This window comes from Toxotes jaculatrix, chromosome 3, assembly GCF_017976425.1.
Source record: "Toxotes jaculatrix isolate fToxJac2 chromosome 3, fToxJac2.pri, whole genome shotgun sequence".
In the NCBI taxonomy this organism is placed as follows: Eukaryota; Metazoa; Chordata; class Actinopteri; family Toxotidae; genus Toxotes; species Toxotes jaculatrix.
The window spans coordinates 29648953-29662096 of NC_054396.1; the positions used below are offsets into that span (position 1 = coordinate 29648953).

Genomic DNA, 13144 nt, shown 5'->3' on the forward strand with positions numbered 1-13144 from the left:
GCAGGGTAAACGGACACGTATGATGGAATTATTATCGTTATTATCAGATTAGCAAAATGCAAATCATCTGATAATCTGCTGCAGTTAACTACATGAAAAGCAATTAAACATATCGTCTTTCAGAAATATGTAAAAATGTGAGTGTGTGTCTTATGTCATTGATAGTACATGACGAGTAGTGCTGGTATTTCAAACTAATGGGCAAGGTGGAGCTTTTTTTTCTGTGAATAATGACGTTAAACACAATGATTTGAATGAGAGCTGTGAGACAGAGTTCACCCCTGAAAGAACTCCATCTTAAAAACATGGCAGCATAAAATGTTTAGAAAAACAAATTTCAGGCCCTCACATCTGCAGCAGTCTGAACACAACATGTATGACATCACACTCTTTCCTCCTCTAAAAATGTTTCTCGATGACGAACACTCGCAAGCTGTTGTTGAATGAGGAATCTCTCCCATTTTTATCATCTGTCCCCAAGATCCAACTAACCTGCAGCCTACCTAGGTACCCGTACACCGTGAGCTGAACAGGTACAAAGCATCAAATCACACAAAATACTAACAAAACATTAATTCAAAGTTTCTTTAATAGATATTCATAGAACAACATAGCTTCAGTTTATTGTATATCTGTCCAGACAGCTTTACTGTTCTGCTTCACTCTCTCAGCTCTCATGGTGTCGTGTTCGGACACAGCAGGCAGATGTTCTCAGAGAAGCAGCTGTAGAAAGCCTCCGTCCTCTACCTGCTCAGCAGACAGACACTGTCAGAGAGCAGCTGGTGAACATAGTGGAGCATTTAGCGGTTAAAGAGCCTGGCAGTTCCCTCAGGACCTGGTGGAGACCAAAAACAGAGCTAAAAGAGCGGGAACACTGGGCCTCGATTCACCAGGTGGACTCAGACACCATTCCAAATGAAGGATCATGTTACTTTATAACTGTTGAATCTGGAAATAACTGTTTGCTAACAAATCTACCAACTTAAAAGGATGCTAAAAATGTCTTTGCTGCCCTGAAGTGGCAATAAAATCAGTTATTGCAGGTTTAAAATGGTTTTAAAATGGTTTTAAAATTTTTGCTGACACTGGAATTTACCTGTGGGCACAAATACACATCCATGCATGAACCAAACGGGACATAAATTCATTTACCGCAGAACATTTTCACCCATCCTCCCTCGGCTTAACAGTCCCTCATTGCTCGAGGACCCAACGATGTAAACTCGTTTTCAGTGTCACTGATGGAGCAGCTCATCTACTCCAACAGATGCACATGTGACAAAGCGTCTTAAATCTCATCTGGATTTAAATCAGATAGTTATTCCAACCATAGCCTGGTGCTAAGGTGAAATAATCTGATCACAGACAAAGTGAAAGATAATATGTGATTATCAAAATTCAGCATTCCATAAAATTGGAGGAACTGTGTGTATGATGGATCTGTGGAACACTAACCCTGGACGAGGCTGTTCAGGTCTGGAGCTCTTAGTGGGAACACAAGCCTTCCGGGTGTGTACAGGCCTCTCATGGGAAAAAAAAAACACACACACACACTCAAATGATTTTGCAAGCCTTCCCAAAACATCATTGTTAAATCGTGTAATAAGGGTGACCATTAAAGTTGTGTTCAATGAAGTTAAGCCCTGTTAAACAAGCGTCTCTTTTCAGTGTTGAAGATGGAGGGCATATGTTTCTGATTACATCTGAGCGGGGAAACACAATAGCCCTCTTCAACCGGGTTCTTGATCCTGTCCACTTGGATTCGGCCTGACACTTTGCCACAATTCCCGGCCACAAACAGTGACAAGGAAACCTAGGAAACCTGAAACCCGTAAACAATTCATGTTTCTGTTTTACTACAGCTTTCTGGGCTGGAGAAGGCGAACCGACGAGTTCACTAAAACGTAATCTGATTACGGGCTCTGTGGGCCAGAGGCCGGTGAGGACTGGGGGTGGGAGGGGGGCTGTGGCTGCGGCACGGGGCCAATAGAACTGCTTTATGGAATAATATGGAGAGTCCATTTCTATAATGTCTATTTTGAGAGGAAAAGTGCTTTTGCTTTCATTCAGCCAATGACCTCAAGGTACAACTTAATTCATATCACCGACTCAGCTGTTCCTTCACCAGGTGCTGAGATTTCCGAGGCAGTACGTTTGAACTGTGTCCTGCATAATGTCTTCTTGAGATGTTTCTGTTGGGCCGGTGCTCTGATCAACTGAGTTTCTCTGTCTGTGCCAGAGATCAGTTTTTGTTGTTGACTGTAGAAGGACAGCATCAGTCAGTTTCAGCAAGTGGCAAAGCATTTAGCAGCCACAGTAACTATGAATCTTGTGTATTGGGAGCAAAGGAGGAAACAGTATAATGCTCTCATAGAGCCACAAAGTCAGCGGAGGAAGGAAGTCGATGTGGATGAATGGCTGCTTTTGTTTTCCTGTTAATTTCTTCTTATCTTCTTATTGCGAGCTACCTGGTTAATCTTAACCAGGTAGCTCTTCTGTTAATCGTGATCACAAAGGTCCTTTAAACATAAAATGAGGTAAACTTACCCAATGTTTCCCTGACCTGAAAAGGAATAGTTCAACAGTTGGTGAAATACTCTTACTTGCTTTCTCAGAGAAGTGGAGAGAAAGGTAAAATGACTACACTCTCTTGACACACGCTCATGTCTGTAACAATAACTGTGACGTATGTATATTCAATATATTTTCATGTGTGTATTTAATTCTGTGGTCATGATGAGCTCGGAAAGATGTCGTGCTTCTTTTGCTGTTTGTTGCATGTGCAGAACAATGAACATAAGCCTTTAGACTTTTTTCTTTCAGTCTTCGATGATTGGAAATACTTTTAATGTTTGAATTCAATCATTCATTCATTCACTCATTCATTCATTATAAAGTTAGTTAAAAAGTTTTGTGCATTAGGTTATCATTTTATAAAAAGTAGGATTTCAAAGATCATCTGAAAAACCGAGCTTATTGCCAACAAGAACAGTTTTAAAAGGATTTTTTTAGGCATAAATGCTGAGAGAAAGAATGTAAACTGAAGATATGAGGTTTTTTTTCCTCCAAGAGCAGTAATATTATACCCAACAAGAGGCCGGCATCCAAGCCATTGTGTTTCTCCTTAAACAATCTCATTCCGTGACAGGAAGCAAAAAACATACAAGAAAGCATACCATGAAGTCAATTTCCCAATTATGTTTCATTTCCTGTTGAGCCAACACACTTTTACACCGTCATAAATCATAGGAAATATCAGTCACCATAAATCATACGTGGAGATTTAAATCAGCTGTTTGTATAATCTGGTGTCTGTATCTCAGATGGACTAATGTGTGGAAATGTGTGATAATTAAAACCAGGCGCTCTCTCTCTGGGGAATACTGTTTCCCAATGTCCATTTAACAACCCTCTGCTCAATACCTCCTTCAGCTTGTTACAGCTCTGCTTACAGGGCTGCAGTAGCAGAGATTAATTGGGATTTGTGGGACCAGTTCGCTTTGATAAAGACTTCAGGATTTTGTGATCAGGACTTGAATCATTGAGAAAGCTTTTTGAAATGGATCATGGATGTTTTTTACTTTATCCTTTTGGTTTTTGGGTATTTTTAATGAAACGTTTTGGGATCCTTTTGTAGGTGCCATGTTAGCTGCATAGTTCTGTGAGTAGCATTGTGGGTCAGTCCACCACTTTGGTCCGGGCTGAAATGCCTCTTCATGACTGCCATGAAATTTGGTACAAACATTCATGCTCCCCCATGAATTGAATTGTGATAACTGTGTTTCTTCTAGCACCTTCCTCAAAACAAAATTTTACTGTGTCCAGTAACTGTGTTTATATCCAGACACATCAGGCAAATCCAATGAAAGTCTCATCAGTCTCAGCTGTGCTTTGTGCTAATTAGCAAAAACTAGCATGCTAAAATGCTCAGATGGTGCACATGATAAACATAACCTATAGTATTTTGATGATAGCATTTGGCTCAAATCATTGCTGTGAATAGGTACAGTCATTAGCATGATCTGAGTGTGTGTGTGTAGGGTATATCTTATATGTATCCCAGTAAAATTGTTGTTTTGAACGTACTCAGTTAAGCGCTGTGCTTACGTGAATATTCATCCCAAACTGAGTTTTTAAAGTAGGTCTCAGGCTGGGAAAAACACACTGAATGCCTCTTATCTGTAACTGGCATTTGTTGCTAAATTTAGGTCTGTCAAGTCCGAGGTGAATGGGTTCCTTCCCGCATCTGAAAAGAATGAGCTGATTGTTAACCAACACACAAATCACAAACGTCGTAAATCACAGCCTTTAGACAAACATATTTTCATTTAATTCAAAGACACAAGAAAAACAAAATATAAATCTGAACTTTACATATCTAGAAGTGATAATTGGACCTGCAGCAGCAGTGTGGCTTAAAATGTGTAGTTTTGACTGTGAGTTCATGAGAATAAAGGGGCTCTGCAGCTGCTGTGGGGTTAAAAGAAATTTACTGAACACTGTTGATATTCCCAAGATCCTGTCTTCACAGTCTGTCTTAATACAACTGTAAAGTTTCCTCCAATGGTCTGTGATTTGTAATTTGTAATCCAGCATCTCAGGTTTGAAGCTACAAGATTGCAGCTAATTTATAACAGAGTGTTTTTTTTTTTAACTCCAGTCCTGCTGAGCCTCTCTACACCTTTGCCTTGTCAGTTCAGGTTTTGAGAGAGGAGGCAGTACCACTGGCATGCCTCAGCATTGATTAAAGGAAATGCTTACATCACTCCGTCTCCAAGAGAAACAAGCCTTTCGCTCTGTGCATATGGCTTCAGTGGTTGAGGAACTTTACAAGACAGGTGCACTCCCTGCTGACTGTATGAAACACAGTCAGACAAGTTGCTGCTGTTGTGTTACATAGCAACAGTGAAGTTGTAGTCATCTGTACAGCTTTACATTTTGTCAGGTTACTCCCTCAAACCCTCATAAGTTAAGGCAGGGGTTCACACTTCATCTGGGCCAAAATTAAGTTTTTTGTTTTGTTCTGTGTTTGGGAGGTTTTAAAAGTTTTAAAAAGGAGGTTTTAAAAGTTTAAGTTTAAAAGTTTTAAAACCTCCCAACAAAGTGACCAGACACTTGTGAAAGAACATTTACTTTCGAAATGATCTCATCCATTTCATCTCATGGGATTGCATTTTAACAAAATTGCATTTTCGGGAACATTTAACATGTAATTTCTACACATTTTAAGTGTCATTTAGCGGCGTATAATCCTTAATCTGCCTCATTGTTCACTCTTCTACAGCTGGATCGGAGCTGGAGTAAGTCACTGCTAATGCTAACAACAGTTCCTGCTGCTGTTGCTTCACATTAAAAGCATTCAACTGGTGAAACTCAGGTTGGCTTTTACTGTGAAGCATTCCCGTGAAACACAGTGGGTCTGCACTGCGGTTACTATGTTTGTTTGGCTGCACTGTAAACTGACATGGCAGCTGCTGTTACCACGGTAACCAAGGAATCTTAAAATAAACCAGGCCTGAAATTTTAAGGTTCAGAAAACATGGTAGATGTAGTTTAATAACAGGCAAAGGGAGAGAAAGAAATGCCCTCTTCAATACCTGTGAACTTATTTTTCATCACCTAACTTGCAGCAGTTCGTTAAGCCAACCACAGAAACGCTGATGTTCTAAATCAAACACAGTCATTCTTGGGTTAAATTGTGATTTGGCATCAGATGATCTTTTAAATTCCTCTGATAGTTTAGTCTGCAGAGCCTGGGGGGCAAAGGTTCGGACTGATAGGAGTTTGGAGCTCAGTCAATTGGACATTTTTTATTGAAGAGCAGTTTATGCAACTTTCCCACATTTGGAGCAGGTCAGATTAGCACTTCATCACTGGCCGGTATTTATAAATCAGAAATTCTTCACATGCTTTATAAAAAAAAGTCTGGGATAAGGCATACAGATGACTCCTCATTGTACATGTGAACGGGCAAAGGCACAATGGCAGAGAAGTGCTGGGAAAGGGCATTTTTTAGTATAATTCACTAATGCTTCAATAGCATTTCTGTTACGCACAAACTTTTTACACCAGTCGGGACATACAGTAGATACAAATCTGAAGAGAAATAAAAAACAGAATGGGCCGTAAAAACCAGTTTGAGTCGAGTAAACAGAGAACTGTCTGTTTTAATCAGAGCTTTTCATCTCAAAGAGTCTGTGATCTGTTTGTTTTTTGGCTTCTCTCAGATGCATCTTGCTCATCACCACCAACATCAACATTACACACATGTTCCAGTGAGTGGGTGTTAAAGAGCATCACCTCCATGAGTTTATCTTTCACTGTTTAGTCTTTAACAGTGTCTAACAGTCTGTGGTATGCAGTCTGATAGTCCACTTGAGTGTGAAGAATAATGTCTGTTGCATAGCAGTGAGTTCGGTCACAGTCAGCTGAAATAACAACTCTTTTGCTCAGTGTTGATCTTAAAGTTTTAGGTTTTATCTTAATGTTAACAAACAAATCTGCCTTTGCTCAAAGCGAAGAGTAGGAACTGTCTCTCTCCCTCTCTTTTTTCTCCATCCTTTCTTCGCTACCTGCAGCCACACGCCTCCACCACCATGTCTTCATACTGCTTGTAGACGACATTATTGGACGAGTCGATGTAGAGTATGCTGATTGGGGTGAGTCGCGTGGGGACGCAGCAGGTGGGTGGTGCCGACTCCGGGTCCATGGAGTTGATCAGGGTCTGTATGATGGCGTGGTTGGTCGGCTCAAGGTGCGAGCGGATTGGGAAGTCACAGGCGCCATCGCAGTGATACGCATTGTACTCCAGCGGTGCAATGATCCAGTCATCCCAGCCCATCTCCTTGAAGTTCACATGGAGGTGTTTCCGATTGCAGCGTGGCCTCGCCTTCGCTTGGTGTTGGGGAAGGGTCTGCGGCTGCTGCAGAGGTTTTTTAGCCACCCTTGAAGCGGGAGCTCGGCGCATTCGTCGCTGGGTGAACAGGTATTCGTAGACAGTTTTGTTGTCGTGACCTGATCGTGCTTTGATCTCGTTGTAGAAAAGGTCACGCTTCTTGCTCTTGCCAAACGCCAAGAAGAAGGCCTTTTCTTTGTTGGTCCTGCCGAGCCGGGCAAACCCCAGAGTGCGCAGGTCCATGGGCCGACCACCTCTGTGCTCCAGGGCCTCCAGTTCAAAGCACAGCTGCTGGGAGTGCTGGTGCTGCTGGTTTTTGAAACCCTTGAAGACTTTCCATATGTCGAACACTTCCCATTTGCTGCCGAATCCGTTGACCAGATCCTCGATGGTCTTCGTCTGGAGCAGGGCAGCCTTTTGTTTACCTGAAGCGCAGGTGTACAGCTTCAGGCACGGGGACGGACCTCCTCCAGCCCCTTCTCCTCCTCTGCCTCCGCCAGTGGCTGTGGATCCCATTAAGGCTTTGCGGGGGTCAGACAGACGCTTCCTCAGGATGCGTAGCTCGGCCCCCAGGAGCCCGTCTCGTTCCAGAGAGCTGATGTTGAAGTGATACCTCTGCCGTCTCAGCTGGGGCCCGCGCTCATCTGCGAGGGAGGACACAGACAGAAAGACAAGTACAACGAAACATGAGTTAACACTGACAGAAAGGCAAACACGCACACAAACACACAGGAGTGGACAAACACACAAAAGTAAATCACTAGCAGACACACATAGAACGTAACATAAAAAGTGCAGGTGCAATCATAAGGGGTGAAAGAAAGGCCAACATGTTCAGAGACACAAACAGATGTAAATACAGACATTCACATATGGGTGCACAGACAAACACAAACGTGAAAACATGCACACACTGGAGAAATATGATTCATCAATTAAGTGATAAGTCAGTGTACAAAAAAAATAATCTGCAACTATTTTGACAGTCAAATAATCATTTCAGTCTATTTTTAATCACATTTTATGGTTCAAGCTTCTCAAACGTGAAGATTTGATGCTTTTCTTCATCACACCTGATATGAAACTGAATACACCACCGGGAGCTTGGCTAAACTGCAATGACACTTTTCACAATTTCCTGACATTTTAAAGACAAAATGATGGATTTATTGGACAGTGAGTTTATTGAGAAAACACTCTGTAGGTTATAGTAATAGGTAAAATATAGATAATATGTTGTTGCAGCTCTAATGCAAACAGATGGTGAGAGTTAACCCTTAAACAGACCTTTAAAGATGTGTCAGAAAGAGAGGGTTTTGCCAAAATGTCCTCACTTTCCAAAAATGCCCTGAAGGTAGAAAAGTCAGAGTGGTCCTCACACAGATAGTCATACGAGTACACCCACACACACACAAGCACAAAAACATCAAGGAGTGAACTGAATGGTGCGGTGTGTAATGTTTTCTTTTGTTTTCAGTGAGGGAAACCAGTGAACTTCCACGTCCAAATGGAATCCAGCAATGAAGTGCACACACACACACACTCACACACGCACACACGCACACACTCACACACGCACACACACACAGACACACACACACAGACGTAGACAGTGGCAGCAAATCTCTCCACTCTGCTCGCTTGTTCTCACGTCATACACCCCCCGTTTCTATCCAGGACTTCAGCATGCATTGAAAAGTACATTAGAACCAGACAGGGAGACCACATCGCACTGTAAACAGGCTTGTTATTATGGACCTGCAGCTGTTCACTGCTGATGGACTTCAGTTAACCAGCACCTACTGCAAAGGAAACAAACCATCCACAACGTACACACGTACAATTTAACGTTGTACGGAACTGAAAATTCATGGTCTTTGTTATCACCTCAGTAATGGTAGTGTAACAGTATCACATGCTTTAAGTGTAATATAACTTTCAGTTGACTATCTTTTGTGTAACTATAGGAAGAAATGAGTAAGTCCAGTCCAGTGTTTGTCAACAAGTAAACAGTGATAAGAGCGACTCCTGTAACCGTAGTAACTGTACACTACAAAGATGGCAGCAGTTGTAGCCTCCAAATGCTTAGAAAGTGCTTAAACACACACACAAACAATAATGAGACTAAACTGTCACTGACCAAAAACGAGTCTGAAATATTTTTAGTTTTGTTGAAGAAAACTAACAAATCATAAAATTATTTATTACTCGTTAGAGTGTGGGTGGAACACTGTGGGTATACATGCTGTTTGTGGTTTAATGAGTCCTGATCAGAGAAAAACAGAGATAAGACTGGAAAACATTTATTTATAATGGGATGAAAAACATTTCTAAACATGATATCACAGACGTAGTAACTTGTAACTTGTATGAATACAGTAATTTAAGGGCTAAATGGTAAAGTGCAAAGAAATGCACAAACCACCTCAACTTATTATTCCTGCTTTTGATGCGACTCCCATGTAACTGTAATGTGCACCATGAGACTAAGTCACATTGGCTGACGTTTACGCAACGTGGCAACTGAGACGAGAGGTAAAGAAAGAAAGAGAGAGAGAGAAAAGGGGAAGTGAGTTAATGCAAACGGGTGAGATGTGTCAGGCCACCAGTTTCACCTTCTCTCTGCCCCTCAACATGCGGAGGAGGTCACCGGCGATTTGCTGAGGACACACTAAACAAATAAAGCCCAAATTAAAAGTACATTAACTGCTTGAAATATAAACCTTTAGCGGGAGTAGAAATATCAAACTCTGGTCATTTAAACATTGTTTGAAACAGTTTTACTCCGTAAAGAAAACATTGCACAGGGGGGCCACCCTACTCCTGGATGTGAGGACTGTTTATTTACCCTCCTGAGGCCGTATATCACTGAGAGCAGCGGTGCTGCCTGTGAACGACCAGATGGAAACACACACACACACACACACACACACACACACACACACACAGAAACTAAAAACATAAGTGTAAATTCACACATTTACATGGACGTGCATGGGAGTGATGAGGGGCTTAAAGTTAGAAAACATTTCTCATATCATTAAAAACTCAGGACTAAGTAAGAAACAATGATCGTTATCAAACACCGAGCTGATCTTCATGGTACATGAACTTGTATGAGTTAGGAGCTATGATCAGGGAGCTTTAGAGGAGCTGGTTGATGGATTATGTTTCCTGTGGACAGAACCAGGCTAGCGGCTCCCCTCTGTTTCCCCTCTGTTTCCAGTCTTTGTGCTAAACTAAGCTAACCAGCTGCTGGTTGTAACTTCATATTTAGTGTATATACCTGAGAGTGATGTCAATCTGAACATCTAACTCTGTGCCAGCGAGCAAATAAGCACATTTCCACATACGCTGAACTCCACATGCCAGTGACATGGAGATGTTTGATAGTTCACTCTCGAGCTCGCAGCAGCTTCCTGCAGCTTTGAAGTCGGTTCCAGCACAGTTATGAGTAACAGAGTCATCTCTTTTCCCATCATTCCCTCTGTACTCGAGCAGCTGACCCTCTTGACTCCCCTCCAGATGCTCTCTCTTGTTGTAACGCTCTTACCTCATGGACCCCTGAACACAGACATGTCTACATTTGGACAATTTACAGTCTTTCCAGCGCCGCCCTCCTCTAGTAACCTCCAGACTGGTGTTTGACCTCCAGTCCACTCCCTCAGACCTCCCCGCCCTCTCCACACTCTGCAGCCTTGAGTTGCTCAGGTCTCAGTTCTCTCCTCTAACCCTGGATCCTGCACCACCTCCGTTTCTGCCCTGGCTCCTCTTGTGTCCCCTGTTTTGTTCATTTTTCTGACTAATGACTCAGTTACAGAACCATAGCTTCTCTGCAGTGAAACACCCAAAATAATATCAATGAGCACAACTGATGTCGAACCTGAGGAGAAGCAGTGACAGTCATTCACTGATATTCTTCTTCACAGTCTGTGCTTTAAGTCTGTGATGCTGCCAAATGTCAGGGAACAATCCGCCCTCAGACCAGAGTCATGGACTTCCTCTAAGGCTGAGGCAACGGAGATGATTGACTGCAGCATGAAGTCCAGCTCCATTAAACAGGTTTTGATCTATTAATCACCTAAAAGGGGCCAGTAGGTTCGCTCTGCCTGCTCTGCCTAAAGACTAAAGAGCTACCATACTGTCTTTATACGTTTGAAATACGCTTGAAATTCAATTTGTAAAAAAGGTCACAGAAAAAAAAGTTGGAAGAATTTCTTTCTTTCAGAATGAACAGAATCCATCACGATTTTACGAATCAATGAAACCAAATCACCGCAATCACATTACATGGAAGTTTGTAATTCAAAGGCTCAAACCGCATCAGGAAACTTTCACCAAGAACAAGCGCGATGCAGACGCAACTGAAAGCGAACAAAAAGAGGGAAAACGCGTGGAGAGGTTGTGTTTACCTTGTCCTTTATCCACGAAGCTGGTGATGGTGTTGGCCAGACCCGCTTCATGCAGAGCGCTGCTGTTCAGGTCCCCGGTGGACAGAGACCAGTAGAGCGACAGCATGTAGTCGTGAGGAATCACCAGCGGCTGTTTGTGATGCGCCTCCCGGTCGCTCAGTTTCAGGGCCTTGTATCCGGCTCCCCGCTGCGCCGCCGGAGCCGCGCTCTGCTGCTGCTGCTTTTGCACAAAGGTGGCTCTTTGCGGGTGCCCGGTGCGCACCGGAGCAGCTGACCTCGTAGCACTGGGAGCAACCTTCCCAAAATTCCTCCCCGGTGAGCCGCCACCTCCACCTCCGACGGTCCTGACTCCTTTCGCAGCTGCAGCGTGCGCTTTAATGTGAGCATCCCCGCCGGGCAGCCAGGAGCGCGCAGCCTCTTTGCGACCCAAGCTGACTGCTCTGTCACGGTGTTGCTGCTGCAGCTGTGCGCGGCTCACCGGCGCGGCCCCGCTGCGCTGTGGTGAGTGTGAGGACGCTGATGTCACCGCAGTAACTGTGCTTTTAACAACCGTCGTCTCCCCCTTGATTAACGGCGGACCTGCACGGATACGCGTGATCCTCGCCGGACTCACCGGTGAAGGTTTCCACGCCCCGGGACCGGTCACCGGTTGTCTGCCTGCTGCTAACGTGGACCCGCCGAGTCCTCCGCCGGTTCTTCCGTGTGCTTGCTCTTCGTCCCCGCCGCCTGCCCCGCGCTCCGCTGCCTCTCCAAGCCGGTAGTGGTGCTCGGTCGTTCTGGTGAGGCTGAATGAAGCGAGGACGGGGTGCAGGTAAAGGAGAGTCCAGCAGCTCAGCAGAAAACAAACACGTTTCACAACTTTCATCCTAAAGCCCTTTTGCCTTCTGCCAGGCCGTCATTGTAATAAAGCGCAGTCAGTTCAGAATCACTGGAGCTGTTTGGTTAGAAGAAGAAGAGGCAGCAGTCCCGTTTGGTCCCAGGCTTTCATCCTCTGAGGTTTCTCTGTGCCCTGACAGAGGGGGGGTGAACAGAAAGTGCTTTTCCCGTCTGAAATGGACTGTAGACATATGCGAGGTTGTAAAAGCAAAGCTGTGGACTGTAACTGAGTTTTATAAGTTGAAGAAACAAATCCTGCAAACCCTTATTGTCCCATCTGTCATGTGTAAGAACCATAGTGCTGAGAGATCCCGCCTGTGAGAGAAGCAGAAATCCGGGAGGAGGCTGAGAAAAAGTGGACTTGCATTAAACTCTCCACGGCTCCATTCTGCTGGATATCTTGTAAGAAACTTCTTTAAATCCCACTTTTTTCCAAGAGAGGCAAGAATGGCGTAATGCCGCTGCCTCCGTTTTTTTTTCTCTTTCCCCTCAAAGTTTGAACTCCGTCCAGTGAAAATATTTCACTCACACACCAACCTGCAGGTGCTCGAAGAAATCCTCCAACAAACCTGAGCGCAGGAATTGGAAACGGAATTCCAGAAAGCTGTTTTAATTACCCCGTGATGTCATGCTGTCCAAAGTCATTTAACAGCAATATTTCTTCTCAAATCTTCCTCCCCTCTTTCCACCGATGACTCACTCAGCCTGCTGCACTAAACGGCACAAACCAGACCCCCCAAGAAAAAAGAGAGTCAAGAAAAACTTTGCAGTTTGTCATTTGAAGTGAGTCGTTTTTCTAGGCTTCTACTTTCAACAAAAGGGATCAGCACACACACACAGACACACACAGACACACACACACACACACACACAGAAGTATTCAGATTCTTCATGTAAGTAAAAATATTCTATTACTTAGAAACAAAATGTACTTTAAAAATCTTAATTATTCAGAAAAAAT

The 13144-nt window shown here is 43.6% G+C and overlaps 1 protein-coding gene across 1 annotated transcript; it reads right to left on the bottom strand.

Annotated features, from left to right (window-relative positions):
- Positions 1–4420: 4420 nt before the first annotated feature.
- On the bottom strand, positions 4421–12172 carry gdf5 (growth differentiation factor 5). The gene is made up of 2 exons (XM_041034148.1): positions 11308–12172; positions 4421–7539 (listed from the first exon to the last, which is right to left on the bottom strand). The coding sequence occupies exons 1-2, from the start codon at positions 12170–12172 to the stop codon at positions 6569–6571; spliced, it is 1836 nt and encodes a 611-aa protein (XP_040890082.1). The 3' UTR covers positions 4421–6568.
- Positions 12173–13144: the final 972 nt, after the last annotated feature.

Coding starts and splice junctions, on each gene's coding strand:
- gdf5 (XM_041034148.1), bottom strand. CDS start 12,172: ATGAAAGTTGTGAAACGTGTTTGTTTTCTGCTGAGCTGCTGGACTCTC. Junction 7,540..11,307: donor CTTCGTGGATAAAGGACAAG/GTAAACACAACC, acceptor CCTCCCTCGCAG/ATGAGCGCGGGCCCCAGCTG.